Source organism: Rhinopithecus bieti, unplaced genomic scaffold, assembly GCF_001698545.2.
Source record: "Rhinopithecus bieti isolate Rb0 unplaced genomic scaffold, ASM169854v2 scaffold_10088, whole genome shotgun sequence".
In the NCBI taxonomy this organism is placed as follows: Eukaryota; Metazoa; Chordata; class Mammalia; order Primates; family Cercopithecidae; genus Rhinopithecus; species Rhinopithecus bieti.
The window spans coordinates 1-25,978 of record NW_016806409.1 but is presented as its reverse complement, the minus strand read 5'-3'; the positions used below and the strand labels follow the sequence as shown (position 1 = coordinate 25,978).

General features: G+C 52.6%; 3 protein-coding genes across 7 annotated transcripts; 2 read left to right on the top strand and 1 right to left on the bottom strand.

The window, feature by feature from the left end:
* Positions 1 to 6,130: 6,130 nt before the first annotated feature.
* Positions 6,131 to 7,392, top strand: PYY (peptide YY). Of its 4 annotated transcripts, none has more exons than XM_017876161.1 (4): positions 6,131 to 6,221; positions 6,633 to 6,820; positions 6,935 to 7,009; positions 7,145 to 7,387. In XM_017876161.1, exons 2-4 carry the CDS (start codon positions 6,633 to 6,635, stop codon positions 7,167 to 7,169), a joined length of 288 nt encoding a protein of 95 aa, XP_017731650.1. In that variant the 5' UTR covers positions 6,131 to 6,221; the 3' UTR covers positions 7,170 to 7,387. The 4 variants fall into 4 exon arrangements, with proteins under 4 accessions (XP_017731650.1, XP_017731647.1, XP_017731646.1 ...); XM_017876158.1 differs by having other exon boundaries at positions 6,137 to 6,221; positions 6,935 to 7,015; positions 7,145 to 7,392; XM_017876157.1 differs by having other exon boundaries at positions 6,137 to 6,221; positions 6,619 to 6,820; positions 6,935 to 7,015; positions 7,145 to 7,392.
* Positions 7,393 to 18,295: 10,903 nt separating this feature from the next.
* PPY (pancreatic polypeptide) lies at positions 18,296 to 19,957 on the top strand. 2 transcript variants are annotated; one of them, XM_017876156.1, is made up of 4 exons: positions 18,296 to 18,336; positions 19,120 to 19,310; positions 19,544 to 19,616; positions 19,807 to 19,957. In XM_017876156.1, exons 2-3 carry the CDS (start codon positions 19,120 to 19,122, stop codon positions 19,587 to 19,589), a joined length of 237 nt encoding a protein of 78 aa, XP_017731645.1. In that variant the 5' UTR covers positions 18,296 to 18,336; the 3' UTR covers positions 19,590 to 19,616; positions 19,807 to 19,957. The 2 variants fall into 2 exon arrangements, with proteins under 2 accessions (XP_017731645.1, XP_017731644.1); XM_017876155.1 differs by lacking the exon at positions 18,296 to 18,336 and adding an exon at positions 18,514 to 18,589.
* Positions 19,958 to 22,095: 2,138 nt separating this feature from the next.
* Positions 22,096 to 23,029, bottom strand: LOC108532221 (uncharacterized; the record flags this gene model as incomplete). The annotated part of the gene is made up of 2 exons (XM_017876150.1): positions 22,096 to 22,496; positions 22,656 to 23,029. Coding segments are annotated over 2 exons (528 nt in total), but the record flags the coding sequence as incomplete, so codon positions are not given.
* Between the last annotated feature and the right edge of the window lie 2,949 nt (positions 23,030 to 25,978).

Here is a 25,978-nt window from a genome sequence, read left to right as displayed (position 1 = left end):
CAAGTTGACTGATTCGATAACCTAGGAGCCCACCACGTGCCAGTATCACATCAGATGCCAGGAGCCACGAAGACACAAGTCCACAAGGGGCTGGTGAATAAGGGAGCTGACTGTGTCTGACATAGGTCAGAACTGTTTCTCCCTGAATCCATACCTCTTTCAGGACTTGAGTTTCTGCACCTACAGCACAGGCCTCTTGAGACTGTTGGGCCCTTGAAAAAGTTTTGGATTCAAACAGGAGCTCATCTGAGAACAGGAGCACTCATGTGGAGGGGATGTGCACAGAACTCCCGGGGGCTGGAGCCCAGGGACCCTCGCAGTATCTGATTTCAGGCTTCGCAACACACACCAGCATTTTATTTTTATTTTTATTTTTTGAGATGGAATTTCGCTCTGTCACTCAGGCTGGAGTGCTGTGGAGCGATCTTGGCTCATTGCAATCTCCGCCTCCCAGGGTCAAGTGATTCTTCTGCCTCAGTCTCCCAAGTAGCTGGGATTATAGGCATGTGCTACCACCATACCTGGCTAAGTTTTGTATTTTTAGTACAGACAGGGTTTTGACATGGCCAGGATGGTCTCAAACTCCTGGCTTCAGGTGATCTGCCCGCCTTGATCTCCCAAAGTGCGGGGATTACAGGCATGAGCCACTGCAACCAGCCTATTTTTATTGGTTTTAAAAAATTCTTTGGTTGCTATTTAAGCCATTAAAAAGAAATACCCTTTAAACATTCAAACTATATTGGAAATATATAAAGTACTGGAGAAGCCCTTGTTTTGGTATAAACAGGTCTGAGCCATTGACCAGTGTTTTGAAAAAGTCAGTTTAAGTAGGCAATCATAAAAACACACACAGGTCTTGCACTCCTTATGCACTCGTATTTGCTTCCTCACTTCCTTCCTGGGCTCAAGTGATCCTCGCACCTTGATCTCCCAGCACACTGGGATTACAGTGTGACTTCAAACACAAAATATATATTCAGGCACGAATTTTTCTTTTGGTATCTTGACTCAAATCCCCCTTTGACTTTCTTGCATAAATCACACCCAGAATCCTATAATTTGTCACCTATTATTTCCAATTTCTTTAAACTTAAAGACACTTGTGAAGCAATCTGATGTAGCACACGTCTAGAGTTTTAGGATTTTCCCTTAATAGTTTATCTTTCACACCTAATTCAACATGTCAGCAAATCTCTTTGTGTATTACTTCCAAAGCATTTAACGTAGTTTGCAAGGAAACAATTCTTTATGCACTCGTATTTCATCAGTTTATATAATATTTAATTCAATTATATGATTACAATGACAAATACACCTGGCATAAACAGGCTAGAGACACATTCAACCAACAGACAACTCATCCCAGAGGTAGTTGAGTTCTTGCTTTTCTAGACCAGGAGTCAGCAAACTATGGCCCTGTGGGCCTGTTTTTGTACGTTCTACGGGTTAAAATGCCTTTTAGGGGCCGGGTGTGGTGGCTCACACCCGTAATCCCAGCTCTTTGGGAGGCCAAGGCAGGCAGATCACTTGAGGTTGGGAGTTGGAGACCAGCCTGGCCAACATGGTGAAACCCCGTCTCTACTAAAAATACAAAAATTAGCCAGGCGTGGTGGCATGTGCCTGTAATCCTAGCTACTCAGGAGGTTGAGGCAGGATAATCTCTTGAATCCGGGAGGCAGAGGTTGCAGTGAGCTGAGATTATGCTGCTGCACTCCAGCCTGGGTGACACAGCAAGACTCTGTCTCAAAAAAAAAAAAAAGCCTTTTAGGCCAGGCACAGTGACTCACGCCTATAATCTCAGCATTTTGGGTGGCTGAGGCCTGAGGATCCCTTGAGTTCAATAATAATGAAAAGAATGGCTTTTAAAGTGGTTGAATCTGTAAGCAGTTGAAATAAACTAAAAAAAAGTTTATGACATGAAAATTACATAAAATTCAAACTTCAACGTCTGTAAGTAAAGATTTACTGAAGCACTATCGTGCTCATTCTTTTTTTTTTTTTGGTGTATTCCATGGCTGCTTTCAAGCTACAGTGAATGAACCTAACAGTGTAAACAGAAACTGTATGGACCACAAATCCTAAAATATTTGCTATCTGGTCCTTTACAGAGTTTGCCTACCTCTGTTCTAGAGCCAAGCCTGAGCCTTGGGCACGCACCACACCATAGGTATCTGTTATTGTGTTTTGCAGAAGCTTCGGGTAAGAGGGAGGGCTCCTAGGGGAGCTCCTACCATAAAAAGTGAAAATCTCTTCCTTCTTGGCATTGCTGTTTCCTAAACCCACGCCCCACTCTTCCCAAGGTAGCTTCATGGTTTGCTTCCTCACTTCCTTCCTGGGCTCAAGTGATCCTCGCACCTTGATCTCCCAGCACACTGGGATTACAGACGTGAGCCCCTACATCCAGCTCTGATTATTCTCTACAGCACTTACCAGACATATTTCATGCTTATTTATTTATGTATTTATTCATTTATGTGAGACAGATTCTCACTCTGTCACCAAGGCTGGAGTGCAGTGGCACCATCTCGGCTCACTGCAATCTCCACCCCTTGGGTTCAAGTGATCCTTGTGCCTCAGTCTCCCGAGTAGCTGGATTACAGGTGCCCACCACCGCGCCTGGCTAATTTTTGTAGTTTTAGTAGAGACGGGGTTTCACCATGTTGACCAGGCTGGTCTTGAACTCCTAACCTCAGATGATCCACCTGCCTCGGCCTCCCAATGTGCTGGGATTACAGGCGTGAGCCACCGACCCAGCCTCCATGCTTACTTATTTTCTATTTCCTGTCGCTAGAATGTGAGCTCTCTGAGAGCAAGGATTTTGCCTGTTTGTTCACTGCTCTATCCCAGTGCCTAGATCAGTGCCTGGCACACAGCAGGGACTTAATAAGTGCTCGTTGAGTGAGGATTGAATTACTCTTTTTTTTCTTTCTGAGACAGAGTCTCGCTCTGTCGCCCAGGATGGAGTGCAGTGGCGCAACCTTGGCTCACTGCAACCTCTGCCTCTCGGATTCAAGCAATTTTTCTGCTTCAGCCTCCCGAGTAGCTGGGACTACAGGCACACGCCATGACACCTGGCTAGTTTTTGTATTTTTAGTAGAGATGGGGTTTCACCATGTTGGCTAGGCTGGTCTTGAACTCCTGACCTCGTGATCCACTCACCTGGGCCTCCCAAAGTGCTGAGCCACCACACCTGGCCTGAATTACACTTGCTGTATGACAACCTGCTGTCTGCAGGACCCTGGGCATGAGGAAATGCCTCAGGGTGGAAAGCAGTGGAGCAGTGCTGCACAGTGCATGGTGATCAAAGAGAGGCCTTTTGTGTGGAGTGGGTATAGGCAGGTGGGTGATGGGGTACAGAATTCTAAGCCTCTGGGGATGAATGGCAGAGGCTACACCATCTTGATGAGTGGCCCTTGAGCCCACTAGACAAGGAGAATTGTTGGCTGGGGTCCAGGTCCATGGTCTCCCTGACTTGGGGTGGCCTTGCCAGGTGCTCTCAGAATGGGGACCAAAGGAACCCTTTGATTCTGTCCCCTCCCCTTTGATTCTGTACCCTACCCTTCAAAGACAAACTGGAAGCAGGTCCTGGTCTCACTTCTACAAAAACAATTGTTTCTGAAGTTTCTCCCCTCACACCCCAGACATGTCTCATGGCCACTGAGTCATGCAGCAATGATAGGTGTGGGTGTGTGGATGGGGGATGGCTGAGCCCATTGATCGAGGGCTGAGACATCTTCCCTGCTCATCAACAAGTTAATAAGCTCTTCGATGAGGAGGCGGTGATTAATGAACCAATCAGCTTGCCCTGTAATTGAGGAGTGAGATTGGAGGGTGGGGGTATGATGGATAGAGAAGGTTTGCAGGGATGTGCGGTTGGTTCCTGGTCCACACTGAGACCACCTAGGGGCCCATTTACTTTGGCTATAAATGAGGAAGTGACTTCTTCAGAGGTTGTAGCCCGAATTTAGGCCACCCCATGCCCTCTAGCTTTTACAGTGTCTGTCCTCTCTTCCCATCTGTCCTTGGACTCCACGCTCCCCAAGACATAACAGGGTTCCAGGGGTGTCAGATTCCCTGTGGCCATCTCACAGGTTCCTTCTTCTCTGCCTGGGATCAGTGCACTAGAAACCCCCTACAACCACCAGGGTTAGTGCTGCAGGATCAGAAGAGCAAATAGTTCCCTGCTCTCTGGTATCCTTGCCCCTGTTAGCCTGCAGGGTCCTTCTCTAGGCCTGACCCCTGGGATCACAGATGTCCTAACCAGCCCCCACTGCTCCCTCCATCCTAGGGTGAGCACCTGTCTTTTGTCTTTCCATGGAGGAATGGAATTATTTGATTTCCGCTGTCTCCCCTCCAAACAGGACAAAGGCTGTCTCTGTCTCTCTGTATGTTCTGGGAACCCCTCAGACTAGGGGTCCCCTATGACATGGCCATGTCTCTCCTTTGAGACTGGGGTTCTTAAAGGACAGGGGTGTGCCTTGCCCCTTGGATGAGGGCTTCCTAAAAGGAATGATTTTTCTCCTCCCTCCAAGGGCAGGATCTATGTCCCCTTGTCCTGGTGTCCTCTTCCACCCCCATGCTCAGCAGGGCACCCTGGTGTTTCCTGGGATGTGGAGTCCCACGGGGCCTGACTGGCTGATAAGGAGCCATTTCCGGAGAATGCAGGTGATTGAACCCATAAAAGGGTGACAGAGAGCCCTGAACTCCCCATCTCAGGAGAGCTCTAAAAATAGCGCCAACAGCCATCTGTCCTGGGGCTGGAGGGGCTGGCTCAGAACCAAGGGCCTGGACAAGTTGGCCCTGTCAGCCCCTATGGGCCAGGGAGAGGAAGCTGGAAGGACTTTATGGGGAGACCTTCCCACAGCCCTTTCTCCTCCTGAGCAGGTGGGTTTGAGGGGGTTGGCAGTCTGGAGGCCCTTCCCCTACTTGGCCTCTCAGAGTGGGTGGTGGGCCCTAGACTTAGTCTTCAGGTCCCTGCTCCCAGGCCTGCCTCTAGCGCCCCAATGGCTACTCCAGGTGCTGAGCCTTTCTGCCCCTCACAATTGAGAGGTCCTCTTCCTGGGGTCTGCCTCACCCTCCTTTTCCTGTTTGAATCGTGGGTGAGCTTGGCTGCTCCATCACCTCCCAGGACTTCAGTTTGCTCATCTGGAAAATGGAGATACACTCAGTTCATCGTCTTGTGATGCCTGAAATTATGCACTACCCGGTGCACAGTAGGTGCTTAATAAACATGAGTCCTTTCATTCAAAGGATCTGGGCTTAGAGCCCAGTGGAAACTGCCATGGGCTGGGGACAGTGGCATGTGCCTGGGAAGCCTTGGCATCACTCAGGCCCAGAAGACACCAGTGCCCTGAATGACACCTGCGTAAGGGTGGAGACACTCTGCCTTGGGAGGGGGCTCTATACCACACATGGCTGGACCGGGGTCTGTGTGTGCCAGTCTGGATACATAGGTGGCCAACTCAGCTGCTTCTGGTGGGGGGATTGGCTTCTGCCTCCTCCTGCCTCTCTTCCAACTCTTTAATAGAGAGAGGACATAATGGAGTGTTCAGAGACGCCTGTCCCCCAAGACACCATAAACTGCAGGTCAGGAGCCAAGGTCAGGTGCTCCCACCCTGTCTCCAGGAGACTTTCCCCAAGAGGTCCTGTCACTCCTCAGCCCTTCTCCAAGGTATTACTGAGCAGAGGCTGAAAAGGGTTGTCTTTTGGAAAGAGTGGTCATAGATCCCACAGACTGGAGGGAATGTGTCCACCCTCCCACCCACCACTCCCACCCACGGACAGGCTAGGGAAGATAGAATCTTAACCCTGGTCTTAGGGGCTGCCCCAGGAGTCTAGATCCAACCGCTTCACTTCCTCAGGAGACTAGACCTGCCATTGGGGGGCTGTGGGGTGAACATGGGGTTCAGGCTGGGTACCCCATCCAGTGAGACCCCGAATCTGAGCATGGCAGCTGCCCCCTCAGCTCCTGCGAGGTGGAGACATCACACACTGGCTGGGTATAAGCTCAGTGATCTGGCGAGGGTGGAAGGAGGGAGGAAGAAGGGCCCACCCCCTGCTGGCTCCCCTCCCCTAGGACTCCCCTCCCTTTCCAGGCGGGGATATAAGCCCCACAAGGAAAGCGCTGAGCAGAGGAGACCTCAGCTTGACCTGCTGCAGTGCAGCCCTTGGGACTTCCCTCGCCTTCCACCTCCTGCTCATCTGCTTCACAAGCTATCGCTGTGAGTGGCTGGGGGCTCAAGCATGGTCTGCTACCAGGAAACCCAGGGTGTTTTGTGGGGAAACTGAGGATGGGTGGTAGAAACTGGGGGTGAGTGGTAGGAAACTGGATTGGAGGGGGCCATTGGAGGTGGGAAGGAGGCCCGGGAGTCGCGTTGCCAGCAACTAACTCTCTGTGCAGCAGCGGGAGCAGGGTTGGGGAGGCAGGCAGGGATTATGCCCCTCTCACAGATGAGGAAACTGAGTCAGGAGACGGTGCAGTGCCGGAGAACACACAGCAAGCCGGTGGCTGAACCTTGGTCCGGTACCAGCCCCAGGAAGAGCGTCGGAGCGCGGCCCCGACGGCAGCCGCAGCCTCCCGCCGTGGAGGGTCGAGGCTTGGAATGACCCACCCCCTAGTATCGCCTTCCCAGATGGTGCTCGTGCGCAGGCCGTGGCCCGCCTTGGCCACAGTGATTCTGGCCCTGCTCGTCTGCCTGGGGGCTCTGGTCGACGCCTACCCCATCAAACCCGAGGCTCCTGGCGAAGACGCCTCCCCGGAGGAGCTGAGCCGCTACTACGCCTCCCTGCGCCACTACCTCAACCTGGTCACCCGGCAGCGGTGAGCGCAGTCGCCAAGCTGGCGGAGCGGGACCCCTGGGGCTCTCACTCTGTGGCCCCGCTCCACCCGGGGGCGTGGCCAGATCTGACCACGCTCTTCCCGCCCCGCCCCCAGGTATGGGAAAAGAGACGGCCCGGACGCGCTCCTTTCCAAAACGTTCTTCCCCGACGGCGAGAACCGCCCCATCAGGTCGCGGTAAAAGCGCTCCCGGCACCACACATCCTGCCTCCGAGAGCGCGGCCTGGCCCCACCCTGGCAACATCACTTACGACGTCTCCCAGGCTCGCCTCCCCAGATCCAATTCCTTCCCCTTCGCTTCCGCAGGTCGGAGGTCCCAGACCTGTGGTGAGGGCCCCTGAGGCCTCCTGGGAGATCTGCCAACCACGCCCATCTCATTTGCATACGCACTGCCGACCCCAGAAACCCGGATTCTGCCTCCCGACGGCGGCGTCTGGGCAGGGTTCGGGTGCGGCCCTCCGCCCGCATCTCGGTGCCCCCGCCCCCTGGGCTGGAGGGCTGTGTGTGGTCCTTCCCTGGTCCCAAAATAAAGAGCAAATTCCACAGAAACGGAATGTGTGCCTTTGTATTTCCTTCCCTTTCTCCTTCGTGGAGGTGGTGTCCAGTGGAAGTGGAGAGTAGAGACGTGGGGGTCAGGGAAGAGAAAACCGACTGGGACAGAGGCGCCCCAGGCTGGGGCGGGCGGCGGGGTTTCCTCTGCTCGGAGCCCGGGGAAGACTCGACCACCCAGCCTGGAGCTGGACAGCGCCCAGACCAGGAATTGCTGTGGAAGGAACTCTGGTCGAGTAGGGGCAGGGGTGGATGGAGCTCTGGAAGAAGGGCGGGGAGCCTGCTAGGCAGCCTAGGAGAGCAGATGGGGTCAGGGCTGTCCCTCCCCCACCCCGTGAAGCCAAAGACGGCTGGGGGACGAGTCAGGCACCAACACACTGGGGAACTTCCCCAGGAGCTGTATTACTAGCGCCCAGGGCTGGAGTGGCTGGAGGTGAAGTGTGATCCAAAATGGGGCTGTGGAGGAAGAGCCGTGTAGGGTGAGATGGCTGTATGTGTGCTGGCCGGAGAGGTAGGCCATTTCTACCGTCCCCCTTTCATTGAGTAGAGGAGCAATGGGAGTGTGGAGGCTGCCTTGTCCCTAAGAAACTGCCCTCCCCCGTATCACTGAATTCACACTCAGTGGATAAGTCATGAACTATTCTTTCCCAGTGACAAGGCCATAGGGACACCCTCCATGTAACCCCCCTCTCCCCTGGACTAGCTACTGAAGCCTAAAGGCTCTGTGGATGTTTAAACTGGAATCCAACTCGAATCCCCTCACCACTCTGCACCTATTCCGGAGCCTCTGCCTGCAGACTGATCTCCCCTGAATCCGTCCTTCCCTGCCCCTTTGCTCCAAGAAGCTTGCCTTGATTGTCCAATTGCACTCTTCCTGCCTTCTCTGGCTGCCCGGCTCTCAAGGCCTCCGCTCTGTTCACTGAGAGTTCTGTCTATGTCTCTGTATCCTGTGTCCCTCCTGGGGCCTCAGGAAGGAAGGGCCTCTGTTTCCTTCCTGGGACACAGCCTTCTGTACCTGTGAGTTCTCTCCTGGGACTCTAGGTCAGCAAGACCTGCCCAAATCTGAAGCAAGGCGCTAGGAGATGAGGGGGGAAATCAAAGCCTGTTACCCAGAGAGTGAAAAAACAACAGGAAGGCTGGGGCATCCTTGCAGCAGAGCAGGGTTTTTTTGTTTTGTTTTGTTTTTGCTTTTTGTTTTGAGACAGAGTTTTTGCTTTTGTCACCCAGGCTGAAGTGCAGTGGTGCGATCTCGGCTCACTGCAAACTCCACCTCTTGGGTCCAAGAGATTCTCCTGCCTCAGCCTTCCGAGTAGCTGGGACTACAGGCGCCCGCCACCATACCCGGCTAATTTTTGTAGTTTTGGTAGAGATGGGGTTTCACCATGTTGGCCAGGATGGTCTCGATCTCCTGACCCCGTGATCTGCCTGTCTTGGCCTCCCAAAGTGCTGGGATTACAGGCGTGAGCCACTGCGCCCGGCCCGGATCAGGGTTTTTAAGGACTGTTTGCAGTTCAATGGTTCTGGAAGGAGAGAAGACTCTAAAGCTGACTGTGCCATAGCTGCAGAGAAGGTCCCTGCTTGGACACAGGTCCCTTGGGGACCAGAGGGCTCTGACACCCACCCTCCCCTGTGCTGCCCTCCAGCCTCCCTGGAGGTAGAGCTGAAAGGATGAGGCAGAGGAGGCAGGTGGAGGTCACCAGCTATGTGGATTCTGATGCTCTGTGCCTTTGCCCAGGTCACTCTCCCTGCTTGCAGAGCCCTTTCCCTCTCTTCAGCCTGGAAGATACTCTCAGGATAGTGGTCACCTCCTCCCGGAAGCCTTGCCTGATTTCTTGGGGATAAAGTTAGTTTCTTTGACTCCCTCTCCCCATTCATTATCTTAGACCCACTTTCCATCCCAGTTTGCCTCCTGTCTTCTCTCCTGCAACAGAACAGGTGGGACGGGAGCACACAGTGGCTGCCCAGAGCTTTGGTTCATTGTGTGGGTGGGGAGCGGGGAGAATGTGTCTGTGTGTTGGTGTCCTTGATCCCCTGTCTACTGATCTGCCTGGGAGAGCTATAGTCAGTTTAAGGCGGATGGAAGAGAGACCTGGTATGAATTAGGCATGACTACAGACAATTTCTGTCCAGCTTGACATGTCTCATTGACCATCAGTGACATGGGTCCACCTCATGTTCATTTTGAGGAGCGTTGAGCAGTTTAGGGTAATAATATTATTAATAATTATTATTAGCATATTAATGATGACAATAGCAATAATTACCTTTCCCAAAAAACACTTATTTAATGTGCTAGACACTGAGCTGTTTATTTTACATATATCATATTACTAGGATATTGATTTGGCTTAAAAAAAAAAACAGGTGGAATTAACAGTGGCTTAAGCAAGATGGAAATTTATTTCTCTTGCATGAAATGTGAGTGGCATCTGGGGAGCTGGCAGTTGTACTCCATGAGGGCGTCCAAGAGCCCAGGCTCCCCATTTGTGGCTTCCCCATGCCCTCATCTATGTCATTTACAGGACTGAAGACAGCCCACCATGGCCTTATCTGTGTTCTGGCCAGTGGCAAGGGAGGGAAGAGCAAGATAGGCACTCTGGTTACTACATTGTATAATAAGTTACCCTAAAACTTGGCAGCTTCAAACAACCATTGTACATCACTGAGGATTTTGTAGGTCAGGGTCAGGAAGTGCTCCTCCTGGCAGTTCTTGCTGTGAGTCTCACATGCGGATACTACCAGAGGTTGGCAGGGTTGCAGTTAAGGATCCACCGGGCTGATGCCTGAGAAGGCTCGTTCGCATGCTGGTGCCGGCTGTTGAGTTCAGCCGGGGCTGTTGACCATTGTACCTACATGTGTCCTCTCCAGCCTGATATTCTTGGGGTAGTTGGACTTACATGGTAACTGGTCTCCTGCTTAGAGTATTTCAAGAGAATCAGATGAAGGTGGCATTGCTGTTTAGTTTGCTAGGGCTGCCATAACAAAGAATCACAGACTGGGTGGTTTAAACAACAGTTCTTGTGGCTAGCAGTCTGAAATGAAGGCGTTGGCAGGTTGATTCCTTCTGATCTGTTGCAGGCCCCTCTCATTGTCTTGAAGATGGGTGTCTGAGCTGTGCCTCTTCACCTCATCTTCCCTCTTTGCATGTCTGTTTCTGTGTCCAAATTTCCCCTTTTCAAAGGAGAACAGTCCTACAGGATTAGGGGCTCACACACTATAGTATGACCTCATCTTTTTTTTTTTTTTTTTTTTTTGAGATGGAGTCTCACTCTGTCGCCCAGGCTGGAGTGCAGTGGCGTGATCTAGGCTCACCACAACCTCCACCTCGCAGGTTCAAGCGATTCTCCTGCCTCAGGCTCCGGAGTAGCTGAGACTACAGGCATGCGCCACCACACCCAGCTAATTTTTGTATTTTTAGTAGAGATGGGCTTTCACTCTGTTGGCCAGGGTGGTCTCAAACTCCTGACCTTGTGATCCGCCCACCTTGGCCTCCCAAAGTGCTGGGATTTCAGGCGTGAGCCACCGTGCCTGGCAACCTCATCTTAACTAATTATATCTGCAATGACCCCATTTCTAAATAAGGTCACATTCTGAAGTACTGGGAGTTAGGACTTCAACATATGAATTTCAGGAAGAACACAATTTAACTCATGACAACCATTTTTTGTGACCCAGCCTCAGAAGTCACATAGCACCATATCCCATATTCTATTGGTCAAAGCAGTCACAAGTGCACTCACATTCAAGAAGAGGGGACACAGACCCCACTGTAGGATCACACATGAGATAGGAGGTATTTTTGTGTCATCTTTGAAAAATATAATCTGCCATAGGCAGGCACATCCATTCCTAAAACAGAATGGCAAAATCGCTTTAACTCTCAGCCCATTGGCTAAAGCCTAGTCTCATGGCCCCACTTAGCTGCAAAGGCAACCTATGTCTTTGCTAAGTGGCTGTGTGCCCATCTCAAGCTCTTTGTTTTTACAAATTTTTTAAATTTATGAATGGATTATCTTTTTTGTTTTGTTTTGTTTTTTTGAGGCAGAGTTTTGCTCTTGTTGCCCAGGCTGGAGTGTAATGGCATGATCTCAGCTCACTGCAACCTCCCCTTCCTGGTTCAAGCGATTCTCCTGCCTCAGCCTCCCGAGGAGGTTGGATTATAGGCATGCACCACCACGGCCCAGCTAATTTAGTATTTTTAGTAGAGACAGGGTTTCACCATGTTGGACAGGCTGGTCTTGAACTCCTGACCTCAGGTGATCCACCCGCTTTGTCCTCCCAAAGTGCTGGGATTACAGGTATAAACCACCGTTCCCAGCCGGATTATCTTTTTGTTATATAACAAACCTACATATGCACCATCTCAAGGTCTTTGATGATGAAAGGAGAATGTGGATATTTGGGCACCTAACATTATCTGCTAGGAACATGATGTCCTTTGAATGTCATCTAGAAATCATTTGGGCCTATCTCTTCATTGAACCAATGGGAATCCCAAGGCGGAGAGGAAGAGAGGCTTGCAGGAAGCCGTAGAATAAAGGACAGAGGTAAGAGATCTCATCCCGAAGCAGTTCTGTTTCTACTAAACATGAAATCTAAACTCTCTGCCAGAAACTCAGGCTTTTCATAACACCCCTTCCTCCTTCGGTGGCATTTCCTGCAATTTCTCAGTATGTGCCCCTGAAGTGCTCAACCCCACTGCCACAGAGCCCTGCTTCTGTGAAATAACATTTCCCCCTGCCTCCAGCCTTCAAGGCCACTTCAGGTCTCATTTCCTCCAGGAACCTTACTGCCCTGGCCTCCCTGTTTACCTCCCCAACACTTTCTTTTCTTTTCTTTTCTTTTTTTTTTTTTTATGAGATGGAGTCTTGCTCTGCTGCCCAGGCTAGAGTGCAGTGGCGCGATCTCGGCTCACTGCCAGCTCCGCCTCCTGGGTTCATGCCATTCTCCTGCCTCAGCCTCCTGAGTAGCTGGGACTACAGGCGCCCACCACCACACCCAGCTAATTTTTGTGTTTTCAGTAGAGAAGGGGTTTCACCGTGTTAGCCAGGATGGTCTCGATCTCCTGACCTCGTGATCTGCCTGCCTCCGCCTCCCAAAGTGCTTGTTTTTTTTGAGATGGCGTCTTGCTCTTGTCGCCCAGGCTGGAGTGCAATGGTGCTATCTCAGCTCACTGCAACGTCTGCCTCCCAGGTTCAAGCAATTCTCCTGCCTCAGCCTCCTGAGTAGCTGGGATTACAGGTACCCACCACCATGCCCGGCTAATTTTTTGTATTTTTTGTAGAGACGGCGTTTCATCATGTTGGCCAGGCTGTTCTCAAACTGTATTATGTAGCTTAGTTTAGTTTCTATTTCAGCAAGAAAGAAGCCTTCCTCTTTGAGAAAAATTTGGAGCGGCAATGACAGGATTTGCTATTGCAGACACTGGAGACAGGAAGGGAGAAATATTGAACTCTCCCTGTGTGTCTTCAGGAGGCCCTGGAGGCAGATGGAGTTCCCAGGGCAGAGAGAAGTGGAGGCAGAGCCCAGGTTCCAAATTAGTGGAGTGAGCCCCCACTGGGTCCTGAATTGGCTCAGAGTGGGTGAGAGAAGGGGCTTAAGGTACGTGTGTGCATGTCACAGCTATCCCCAGCCCAAGGGCTTCTCCAGGGCATAGGTCCTGGCATCTGGGGGCAGCTACCCCTCACTCTATCTCTTCCTCTGCTGTTGCCATTTAATTTTGGAATAAGACATTGGCTTAAGAGCTGGGCCAGGCTCTAGCCAGTGGCGGGTTGGGATTGGGGGGGTCTGCAAACAGGGATAAAGCCAGGCTGGAACCATGTGGACCTGGGTTTAGTTTTGACCCTTCCTGACTCCCATGTGACCTTAGACAGCCTCAGCTACCTCACTGGACCTCGGTTTTCTCATCCGATAAGGGCGAAGAGTAATTCCTGCCTCTCTCACAAGGTAGCAAAGAGGCATTTGTAAGATGACCTGTGAGTAAGGTTCTGAAGCACAGGGCTAGGTGAGGGATGGCTGCCAGCTTGCTAGAGGGCCACAGCCAGTTTCTTCCCCTTTCTGAACTTTCATGTCCTCACTTTCAAAAAAAGCCATCCTGACCAGGTGCAATGGCTCATGGCTATAATCCCAGCACTTTGGGAGGCTGAACTGGGTAGATACTTGAGCCCATCTCTCAAAAAAAAAAAAAAAAAAAAAAAAAAAAAAAAAAAATAGCAGGCCATGGTGGCAAGCACTTGTGGTCCCAGCTACTTGGGAAACTGAGATGGGAGGATCCCTTGAGCCCAGGAGACAGAGGCCAGGAGACATCGCTGTAGTGAGCGATGATCATGCCACTGCACTCCAGCCTGGGTGACAGAGTGAGAGCCCGTCTGAAAAAAAAAGAAAATTAAAAAAAAAAAAAGCAAGCCATCCCCCAGCTTCTCACGCAGCTTTGACCTCTTTGTAGAACGCTTGCTTCTTCATCACCTCCCACTGCCCCCATGAGGCCCAGAACAGATGTGCGATAAATGACCACTCATTGGTTGATTAACTGAAAGCAGCAGGGATTGAGGTTAGACAGCCAGGATGGGGGCGGGGCAGGGGAATGTGTGTGATGGAGGACTCAGTGAGGGCCAAGCTGCCGCCCTGGGGTCACGTATGTAGGGGCCCCCATTCCCTTTGCTCCTTTACCTGCCTTCATTCACTCTGTGACCTCAGGTGTTCCTGGGGTGTTCCTCTCCTAGTCTCATAGCACTTACTCCATCCCCATCACCGCCAGTGGCCATCTGCCTTGTGCCAGAGGGCGTGGTGTTGGGCAGAAGAAGAGGTACCACTATCATCTTCATTTGGTGGGTTTGCAAACCAGGAATTGGTGCTTTCTTTCTTTCTTTTTTTTTTTTTTGAGACCAAGTCTCACTCTGTCGCCCAGGCTGGAGTGCAGTGGCGCAATCTTGGCTCACTGCAACCTTTGACTCCCAGATTCAAGCGATTCTCCTGTCTCGCCCTCCCGAGTAGCTGGGACTACAGGCGTGTGCCACCACACCCGGCTGATTTTTTTAATTTTTAGTAGAGACGGGGTTTCACCATGTTGGCCAGGATGGTCTTGATCTACTGACCTTGTGATCCGCCCACCTCTGCCCCCCAAAGTGCTAGGATTACAGGCGTGAGCCACCGTGCCTGGTGAATTGGTGCTTTCTTTAAGCAGGGCTCTGTGGCAAGCACTATGGGAACATTACCGAAAAGAGGTCCTGACCCAGACCCCAAAAGAGGGTTCTTGGGGCTCACGCAAGAAAGAATTCAGGGTGATTCCGCAGAGTAGAGTGAAAGTAAGTTTATTAGATAAGGAAACAAGGGCCAGGTGCAGTGACTCACACCTGTAATCCCAGCACTTTGGGAGGTCAAGGCAGGAGGATCATTTGAGCTTGGTCAAAAAAGTGAGCCCCCACCTCTACAAAATCAATCAATAAATAAAAGGAAAGTAAAGAAACAAAGAATGGCTACTCCATAGGCAGAGCAGCCCCCAGGGCTGCTGTCTGGCTATTTTTAATGGTTATGTCTTGATCATATACTAATAAACAAGGGGTGGATTATTCGTGAGTTTTCCAGAGAAGTGGGGATTTCCCAGAACTGAGGGTTCCGCCTCCTTTTAGACCATGGAGGGTAACTTTCAGATGTTGCCATGGCATTTCTAAACTGTCTGGTGCTGGTGGGAGCATCTCTTAGCATGCTAATGTATTATAATTAGTTTATAACGATCAGTGAGGCCAGGCACAGTGGCTCACACCTGTAATCCCAGCACTTTGGGAGGCTGATGGGGGCAGATCATTTGAGGTCAGGAGTTCGAGACCAGCCTCACCAACATGGTGAAAGCCCATCTCTGCTGAAAAAGAAAAAAAGAAAAATCAGTGAGGGCAATCAGCAGTCACTTTGATCACTCTCTTGGTTTTTGCGTGTTCTTACCAACTTCTTTACCTCATTCTATCAGCAGGGTCTTGTGACCTGTATCTTGTGCCGGCCTCCTATCTTGTCCTGTGACTAAAAATGCCTAACCTCCTGGGAATGCAGCCCAGCAGGTCGCAGCCTCATTTTACCCAGCCCCTATTCAAGATGGAGTCGCTCTGGTTCAAACGCCTCTGACAGGAACACATGAAGATGAGTGAGAACCATTGCTGTGTTCTAGACATAGTGATGTAGTTAAACTTTGCGTCCCCACCAAATCTCATCTAAATTGTAATCCCCATAGTCCTCATGTGTCAAGGGAGAGACCAGGTGGAGGTCATTGAATCATGCGGGCAGTTTTCCCCATGCTGTTCTCGTGATAGTGAGTGAGTCACCACGAGAGCTGATGATTTTATAAGTTGCTCTTCTCCCCTTTGATCAGCACTTCTCCTTCCTGCCGCCTTGTGAGAAAGATACCTTGCTTCCCCTTTGCCTTCTGCCATGATTGTAAGTTTCCTGAGGCCTCCCCAGCCATGCTGAACTGTGAGTCAATTAAACCTCTTTCCTTTATAAATTACCCAATCTCGGGTAGTTCTTTTTGTTTTTTGTGTGTTTTTTGAGATGGAGTCTCACTCTGTTGCCCAGGCTGGAGTGTAGTGGCATGATCTCGGTTCACTGCAACTTCCGCCTCCCCAGTTCAAGTGATTCTCCTGCCTCAGCCTCCCAAGTGGCTGGAATTACAGGTATGCGCCACCATGCCCGGCCAATTTTTGTGTTTTTAGTAGTGATGGAATTTCACCATGTTGGCCAAGCTGGTCTTGAACTCCTGACCTCAGGTGATCCGCCCGCCTCAGCCTCCCAAAGTGCTGGGATTACAGGTGTGGGCCACTGCGCCTGGCCTCGGACAGTTCTTTTCAAAGCAGTATGAAAATGAACACACATGGCCATGTAGTGTAGACAGCACATCTACTACCACTTCCTCCTGGATTGTCACCACATCCCTGAGAGGACCCAGAAGAGGAATCTGTTGTTTGCATAGGAGAAAAATGAAAGCTACAGTTTGGTTGACATTTGTGGACTACTTGTTATTTCTTAGGCACTTAGGTTTACCTCTGCGACAGGACAGAACTACAAGTGGCCCTGGCATCTGAGTCAATCCCTAGATCCACTGTCCGTCGGGTGGGGCTGGGTCACCACATGAGTAGCAGCCAGAACAGGTCCCTCCAAGGCCATGGTCCTGTGGGAGCTCAGACCTTTTAACTAGGGTTGGAGCCTGGCGCCCTCTGGCGGCAATAGCTGCAACCTCTACCTGCCAAACCCAAGGCCAGCATGAGACCAGTCACCAGCTCACACCCTTGTTTTGCAAGCAGAAAACCTCAGTCCAGAGAAAGGCCCGGGCTTGCTGAGACAGAACGACTTTCATATTTGCCTTGTGGAATGTAAGTTGTCTGGTGAAGCATTATTGCTCTTCTTGTTAACAAAAATCAAAATTGGGAGGGTTAAGGCAGAACACTGATGTTTGCTGAGCCTTCCTTTATTCTCCGTATCTTGAGATGGGCATGATGAGCTCATTTTACAGAGAGGAAAAGTGAAGCTCAGAGAGGTTCAATCAATTACTTTCCCAGGCTCACACAGCCAGCCAATGGCAGAGCCAGGATTTGGTCCCAGGTCTGTCTGACTCTAACCCCACCCTGCCAGATCCCTGGAGTTTCACCTCCAGTCCCCTCTTCCCCAACAGTCCCCCCACCCCCCAACTTCTTGGTGTACTGATCTGGGACAGCAGAACCATCAGCAGTCATAAGTCCTTAGCTCCGTACTCCGTGTCACCGTGTCATTCAGACACAGCCAGTTACCACTCCTTGGCCTAAGCTGGGGAGGGAGACTGGGGGTTGGGAAGAGATGCTGGGCAGGGGAGATTCAGGGGCTTCTGGTGGGGATGGATTAGTGGGGTTGAGAATCTAAGCCAGAATTTGGGACCTCGGTAGCTATGAGATCTTGAGCAAGCATCTTTACCTCTGTGAGCCTCAGGTTTCTTAGCCAAAAAGTGGGAAATTCTACCAATACTTTGACAGTCCAGGTTTGGAGTTAGATTTTGGCGTTAGATTTTGTTTCAAACCCTGAATCTCCCACTGACTGGCTGTGTGGTTTGGAGCCAGTGATTTGACATCTCTGAGCAGATTTCACATCTGGAATCTGTAAAATAGGTTGTTGTGGGGATTTAGTGAGGTGACTGAGCTGGAAGCACTTTGGAAAATGTGAGGCTTTACAAATGATGCTGGTTTTTAGCACTTCCCTGGAATGGGGGCTCTGAGATGGGGAGGGAAATGGCTATGGGAAACTGGCACCCCCTCAACCTTTCCCCTGAACCCAAGCACATGAGTTCTCATTCTGCATCCTATGCACCCACCAAATGGGTTTCTCCAAGCCTGGTACCCCACTCCTTTCCACCTTGCCTGAGGACCTGAGGTGCCTTCCCTCTTCCCACCTTGTTCTAGTTGCAAGCTTCAGAGGATGGCCTGAGTTTCCATTCTTCATCCTGGAGGCTCCAGCTGCAGCCTCAGTCTTCCAGCTGCAGCTTCAATCTTCTGCCCCGAGGGAATCTGTTGGATGATTTGGGTTGATCCTTGGGAGGCAGGACAGCTAGTTCCAAGGCCTGTGACCAAAACCTTTCAGTCATTCTGAAGTTCCAGAACCCCATCTTTCTTGAACCAAGCCTGCTCTGGTGCCCAAAGGGAAGGAGTGTCAGTGATGGGGGCCCACAGGAGACTTTTCCTGTGGTCCAGTTTTGTCTGTTATGCTGCTGGTCTGGCACCCACAGCACTGCCCTGTCCTCCTCCCATCTCTGGCCTCAGATACTGACAATATCGGGAGACAGTTGGAGGAGGGGCGAGGGCTGTGGAGCGAGAGAAGCTGACAGGAGGCGGGGACTCTGGGGGGCTGAGGGCTATAAAGCGGCCCAGCCGAGGGCAGGGGCCCATCCGGCCTGAGGCAGGTGCTTGTTTGGTCTAGTACCCATTTACTCTGGACTCCAGGTAAGTGGGCTCAGCCTGCCTGGGGCTCTGGGGGGCCTCCCCCAGGCTGGGGCCTCGGATCGAGAGGGCCTCGGATCCCCCAGGCTGGGGCCTCGGATCGAGGTGTTTCGCAGGCCCAGGGGCCTTGGGAGGCCTAAGGTCCTGCTTGGGTCTTGCTGTCTGCATCTGGACAGACCTGTCACGCTAGAAGACAGCATGTATATGTGCACACTCGTGTGCATGGCCGTGAACCGGAATGTGTGACTGTGACCTTGTGAATGACTGGGGTCCCTGTGTGAGTGCCTTTGCCGGTCTGTGCAGGACGACATGGGCAACAGCATCTTCTCCAGGACCCACATCTGTGTCTCTATCGCAGGGTGGAGGGCCAGACCCACAAGGTCATGGATTTCTGTCCTTGGCTTCCTGAGTTCATTCTGTGTCCCCCACCCTGTGGGTGACCTGGCATGGCCTTATTCCCACTAGCTGCTGCCTCCTTGGAGCCATGAGGCCCTGGATGTCATGAGTCCCATGTCTCCAGGACTCATGTCCCCATTTTCTCTGCTATGCTTTCTAACTTGCAAGGCGCTGGCTTGCTGGGCTGCTCACAGGACAGGCTGTCCGCGCCTTGAGAGCAGTGTCTAGGAGGTGGAGTGGTGAGCTTGGAGTGGCCCTTTGCTCTGCCCCCTTGTCCCCAGGCTTGGAGAAATGGATGATGGGCTAAGGGGCTGGGTAGATGGACCCTGCTTCCTGGGCACAGGAAATCTGCAGCCCGGGCTCTCCACCTCCCCTCTGCTTGCTCCTCAGATGGCTGCCACACGCCTCTGCCTCTCCTTGCTGCTCCTGTCCACCTGTGTGGCTCTGTTACTACAGCCACTGCTGGGTGCTCAGGGAGCCCCGCTGGAGCCAGTGTACCCAGGGGACAATGCCACGCCAGAGCAGATGGCCCAGTATGCGGCTGATCTCCGTAGATACATCAACATGCTGACCAGGCCTAGGTGTGTGCCACAGTCGGGGAGAGAGATCCAGCCCCTGGGACCCTGAGCCCACTCCACATTCCTGGCCACACCCTATCCCCAGCCCCAGCCCCTTCCAGGCCTGCTCTTGGGCATCTGTGCTGAACAGGCCTAGGCCAATGTGCCCTGGGAGAGATGGTGCCTACAGGCAGATATGAAACAGGTGGGCTGGCACCTGGGCACAGTGCTTGCTCCTGCTGCCTCTTCCCTCCCAGGTATGGGAAGAGACACGAAGAGGACACGCTGGCCTTCTCGGAGTGAGGGGTCCCCGCGTGCTGCCGCCCCCAGGTGAGTTTGACTCCCTGCCCTGTCTGTCCAACTCCCTGGGGCTGAAATAGGGGTGGTGGGACTGAATCAGGGTTTGGAAAGGTGTAGTGGGGAGTGGAAGAGGGAGAACAGGAACCCAGAGCCAGCCTGAGGCCTCCTGAGGGCACGAGGCCTACGCCCTACACTGCCATGTTCTGCCCTGTCCTCACAGGGAGCTCAGCCCGCTGGACTTGTAATGCTACCTTCTGTCTCCTGCGACTCCATGAGCAGTGCCAGCCCAGCTCTCCCTTCTGCACCCTTGGCTCTGGCCAAAGCTTGCTCCCTGCTCCCGCACAGGCTCAATAAAGCAAGTCAAAGCCACAGCCTGTCCTGTGTCTCTGTGGACCTCTGGTGGGGGCAGCAGGAAGCGCCAAATGCATGGGAGGAAAGAGGAGGGCAGGGCAGAGGAAAAGGGGATCATCCAGAACATTGGTGGGGTCATCAGAGCCGCTCAGCTCATCCTCTCCCTTTCACAGAGGGACAAGTCGTGGCCCGAGGAAGGCAGGGACTCCTCTGAGCAGATGGTCCTTCATGGTCCTTCAGCAAGTCTGTGAAGTGGCAGTCTTGAATCTTCCCAGTTCAGCACCCATAGATCTTCCCGACATGGCCCGATGACAACCCTTCCCTAAGTGCACCCCTCACCAGTGCCTTACTGCAGCCTAGGCAGCAGAAGCACCAAAAATTATACTAAAGCATCCTTGGCATGGGGGCAGGGGCACAGCCCAGCCTGGAAGAACGATTCTGGTGCTACAGCAGTCATGGCTGCATCCAGGGGCCTGAGCCGCCATCCAGAAATTTGGAGAGAATGGGCTGCCCCGTGAGGTAGTGAAATGCTGGGCACAGGAGGTATTCAAGCTACTGTGGAAGGGGAGGAGGCTGGATTCACTGAGAGTTCCAGCCAATCGAATCGAATCTGTAGATTGCACACTCCAGCCCTGTGAGGGCGAGGACCTGGATCCCGCCCCAGGGAGCACTGCCCAGAGTCCCAGAGAGCACCCATCTCTTCCTGGCCTTTTTCAGGCACCCTGAATAGGTGGGGACAGTGTGCGCATGCATGCGTGTGTACATGCGTGTGTGTAAAGGGGAGAAGTCAGGGAACCAGAATGTGTCCGGTTCCTAGAATGGCTTCTCCTGCCTCCCCCACATGCTTGCCCTGAAGGGATGGGGTTTGGGTTTGGAAGATGAGGTGTCCGCTTTTCTGGGCTTAGCACCTTGCACAGAAATGGAAATAGCACCACAATTGTGTTTCTCTTCAAGTCCTACTCCATCTGGTGTGTGCAAATGACCTGGAAGTAGAACCAGGTCCTAAAAGGCAAAGAGCTTCTAGAGGATGCAGCTGCTTGGCTCAGATTAATTTTTTGTTTGTTTTTGGAGACAGGGTCTTGCTCTGTCACCCAGGCTGGAGTATAGTGACATGATCACAGCTCACCATAGCCCTGACCTCCTGGCCTCAAGCGATCCTTCTGTCTCAGCCTCCCAAGTAGCTAGAACTATAGGCACATGCCACCACACCCAGCTAATTTTATTTTTGTAGAGACAGGGTCTTGCTATGTTGCCCAGTGTGGTCTCAAACTCCTGGGTTCAAGCGATCTGCTCACCTTGGCCTCCCAAAATGCTGGGATTGCAGGTGTGAGCCACTGTGCCCGGCCTTTGGTTGATTCTTAAATCAAAGGGATGTCTGGATAGAGAGATGGTTTTGCAAGAGAACGGTTTGAGTCTGGGAGAGGGAGTCTGAAGTCCCAGCATTTTCTCTGGCAGCTTAAGGGGATGGGTGGTGAATGGGGAGAGGAGTGGATACTTCTTAGGGCCAGGGGTTCACACCCTGGAGACACACCTGGATGTGAGGGTAGGATCAGGGCAGGGGGCTCTTTCCCCACTAGGTCTCTCTGATGGCCATAGGAGCCCCCAGAAGAGAGAGCCACCCTCACACTCAGCTTCTCAGGGACAGGCCCCGGCCAGGCTCCACCCTTTCTCCTGCTCTGCTCACTCCCGAAGGACTTAGAAGTCCAGGAGGCAAAGACGGCCCCCTATAATCTGCATGCTGAGGGGCAAAGGCACCTCTTCTTGTTCCTGTGCCAACTCTGACAGCCCAAGCTGGGCTGTTTGGTAGAAATTTGAGCCAGGTGGGAGTTGGGGTGTGTCTAGCTGAAGCCCCTCCTTTGAGGTTTCTTCTCTCACCTCTGCTCTCCCTCTGGGTTAGAGCCCTCCCACACTGGTGCCATCTGTGCAGGACTAGCAGGGCAATAAGTGTCTTCTCCAGGACCTGTATCTGTGTTTCTACCATGGGGTGGAGGGCCAGACTCACAGGGCCATGTATGGGTGACGTGGAGGAAGGCGGATGGGTTACCAGAGGAGGACCCCCAACAGCTGAGGTCTTTTTCTCCAACAGCAGAAACTCCAGAGTCCCCCTTCCCCTCTGATGGACTGGTCCCTCCCTGACCCCAGGCCCACAGAAGTCACTGAAGCAACAGAAATTTGTCTTTATTGTTTCCACTGAGGGGATGAGGAGGGGTTGAGGCCCCTCTCAATATAAAGGGGTTGGTGGGCAGAGAGGCGTCTGGAGGCCAAGGCCCAGCCTGGAGAAAGAAGCTCCCCCACCGGGGCGCTGTGTCTCCCTGAATGCTCTCCCCCAGGAGCTTCCTCTCGCTATCACTCAAGCTTCCCCCAGTCCCGAGGCCCCTGGCTCGGTGCCGAGCGTCCAGGCTGTCCTACCTGGGGCCTCGGGAGGACATCGGTGGTCGGGGTTCCGAGGTATTCAGCCACTGGGGGTTCGTGGTGGTCCATGGAGGGTATTTCGTGCCTTTCGATGGGGAGGTGTTCGTGGCGTTCGCAGTTTTCTTGTGGTTTTTAGATTTCTTCGGGCTGGGAACAAGTCTTTGCAGTCATGAGGCTGCTCCCCGAGCCCAGCTCGGGCCGCGATGTGCGTGGGGGTGCCTGGTGGTGTCCGTGTCCCGCCCCCCGCGCCCCCCCACCCCTCCACCTCCCGCTTTCCTCCCTACCTCACGCCCTCCGCCGGCCCACCTGCTGTTGAAGAGCTTCCCCATGTACTTCTTGAAGGAGCCTAAGTTCAGCCAACTGGCGGCCCTGGGCTGTGGCACTTGCAGCTCCTCGCCCAGGGCGCCCTCGGGCGGCAGCAGCAGCGACACGAGGCCCGCTATGGCCAGAGCGAATACGCAACGCAGAGCCGGCGTCTGGAGGGGGCGGGGCAGACAGAGCCGCGGGCGGTCACGTGATGCGAGGACTGGGGTCGGCGCGGCGCCCGGACCGGAGCTTGCAGGTGTTCCGCGCGGTGGGCAGGCTGGGGTGCAGGGGTGCTGAGACCGAGGGACGTGTCTATTTCTGGGACACACACCAGTGCACAGACGCCATAAAGAACATCCTGGTGCCCGGAGCACCTGGACATGCCCCGTGATGCAGGCGGAGCATCGAGGTCTGTGGCTCACGCCTGGAATCCCAGCACTTTGGGAAGCCGAGGCGGGCGGATCACCTGAGGTCAGGAGTTGAAGACCAGCCTGGCCAAAGTGGCGAAATCCTGTCTTTACTAAAAATGCAAAAATTAGCCAGGCGTGGTGGTGGGCGCCTGTAATCCCAGCTACTCGGGGGGCTGAGGCAGGAGAATTGCTGAAACCCGGGAGGTGGAGATTTTAGTGAGCTGAGATTAGGCCACTGTACCCCAGTCTGCCCAACAGAGCCAGACTTCTTCTAAAAAAAAAAGGCCGAGCGCGGTGGCTCGAGCCTGTAATCCCAGCACTTTGGGAGGCCGAGATGGGCGGATCACGAGGTCAGGAGATCGAGACCATCCTGGCGAACACGGTGAAACCTCGTCTCTACTAAAAAAAATACAAAAAACTAGCCGGGCGAGGTGGCGGGCGCCTGTAGCCCCAGCTACTCGGGAGGCTGAGGAAGGAAAATGGCATAAACCCGGGAGGTGGAGCTTGCAGTGAGCTGAGATCGCGCCACTGCACTCCAGCCTGGGCGACAGAGCGAGACTCCGTCTCAAAAACAAACAAACAAACAAACAAAAAAAAACAAAACCAAAAACAAAAAAACAGAAAAGGAAAGAAAAAGAAAAAAAAATGAACAGGGAGACACACCCTAAGGTGGATGCATGAGGATGGCATAAAGCCATTGGTCAGCTCCCTAACCTCACCGACCTCTCTCCCGCAAACTCCTTGCTTGTCCACCTCTTTTCTCCCTGCTGTTCCTGCAAAATGACAGTCACTCTGTTCTCTGTCTGGAAGACTCTTCCTCCAGACATCCTCATGGGCCAGCTCTGTCTCCCCTTGTAAGCATTAGCTAACTCCTTGCTTGTCCACCTCTTTTCTCCCTGCTGTTCCTGCAAAATGACAGTCACTCTGTTCTCTGCCTGGAAGACTCTTCCTCCAGACATCCTCATGGGCCAGCTCTGTCTCCCCTTGTAAGCATTAGCTCAAAATCCACCTTTTAAATGGGTCCTACCCTGCACCCCTATTTAAAATTGCAACCCTGTTGGGCGCAGTGGGATTACATGCCTGTAATCCCAGCACTTTGGGAGGACAAGGTGGGAGGACTGCTTGAGCCCGTGAGTTGGAGACTAGCTTGGGCAAAAGACAGGCAGCCCGTCTCTACAATTTAAAAAATAAATAAATAACATAATATTGCAACCCAACCCCTCATCTTTCTGTATCTTTTCTCGCTCTGTTTTGCACTGTTTTTTCTTTTCTTTTCTTTTCTTTTCTTTTCTTTTCTTTTCTTTTCTTTTCTTTTCTTTCTTTCTTTCTTTTTTTTTTTTTTAAAGACAAGGCCTCCTTTTGCTTTCCAGGCTGGAATATAGTGTCAGGATCATAGCTCACTACAGCCTCAAACTCCTGGGCTCAGGCCATCCTTTTGCTTTGGCCTCCCAAGTAGCTAGGTCTACAGGTGCATACAACCATGCCCAGTGCACAGAGAATTTTGTGCCTGCAACACACAATGATTTACAGACTATGGTGCCCATAAACATGATGCACACCCCCAGAGCTCCTAAGCCCCTCAGCCCTCTTTTAACCAGGAACTCCCCTCATCACCATCACCCCCAAGCAGGAATAAGAAGCCCTAGGAGCTATCCTGGCCCTCAGAATGGCAGAAGAGGCTGCCCTGGCCTATCTCCTTCATGCCCTTAGTGGGCCTGAGGAGGGGCCCTTGGTGCCAGGCCCTATCCCCAAGCTCCTAGAGAATACAGCTGATGAGGGCCCAGACTTGGCCACCAGACATTACCATGGTGCTGGGCAGGTGCAGAGGAGCTCAGCAGAGTGTCACTGGCCAGGACCTGAGGCCCTTTATATTCCTAAGCATCCATGCCCCCTTTCCCTCTGAGGCTCCATTCACAGCATAGCCTTCTTTTCCTCCCCGTGTCATGACCTGAAAGTCCGGAACAGAGAGAAGGTGGGGGTGGAAGCACATGGGCTACCAGCTGTTCTGACCAGGTCACAGTCCCTGCCGGGGGCCCAGAAGTGTGGGTGGCAGAGGCAGGGAGGCCTGGGGTGTCAGGTAACTTTTTGCTCCAAGTACACAGATCCCAGGGAGAAACTGGCTCTGGGGTTGAGAGGGGGCTGTGCTTTTCCCAGGGGTTACTGTCAGGGTTTGGAAGGGGGTTATGCTGAGACCAGATACCCCTCCCCATCTGGCTAGATCCAAGGTACATCTGCCTCCTTCCCCTGCAGGGCTGCTTTGGGGTCCCAGCATCCCTATTCTCTGCCCCTAGGCCTGCTGCCATGGGGAGGGGGTGGAGTTGCAGTTTCTGGTTTCAGGATTGCAGGCCCCGCTGCACAGCCTGGAGATTTTCTCAGCCTGCCTGACCATTTTGGAGCCCCTGAGGCATGACCTGTTGAGAGCCTCAGCTGTGTGGCCTGTCAGGAACCCTCTACATCCTCAATATTGCTGCTTTTCTGGGGCAAGTTGTAAAATGTGTGCCAATCTGGTCTGGTCTGGTTTCGTCTGGTTTGATCTGGTCTCGTCTGGTTTCGTCTGGTTTGATCTGGTCTGGTCTGGTTTGATCTGGTCTGGTCTGGTTTCATCTGGTTTGATCTGGTCTGGTCTGGTTTCATCTGGTCTGATCTGGTCTGGTCTGGTTTGATCCGGTTTGATCTGGTTTAATCCGATCTGATCTGGTTTGATCTGGTTTTGATCCGGTCTGGTCTGGTTTGATCTGGTTTAATCCAGCCTGATCTGGTTTGATCTGGTTTGATCCGGTCTGGTCTGGTTTGATCCGGTTTAGTCCGGTTTGATCCGGTTTGAACCGGTTTGAACTGGTTCGATCCGGTTTAGTCCGGTTTGAACCGGATTAGTCCGGTTTGATACGGTTTAGTCCGGTTTGATCCGGTTTG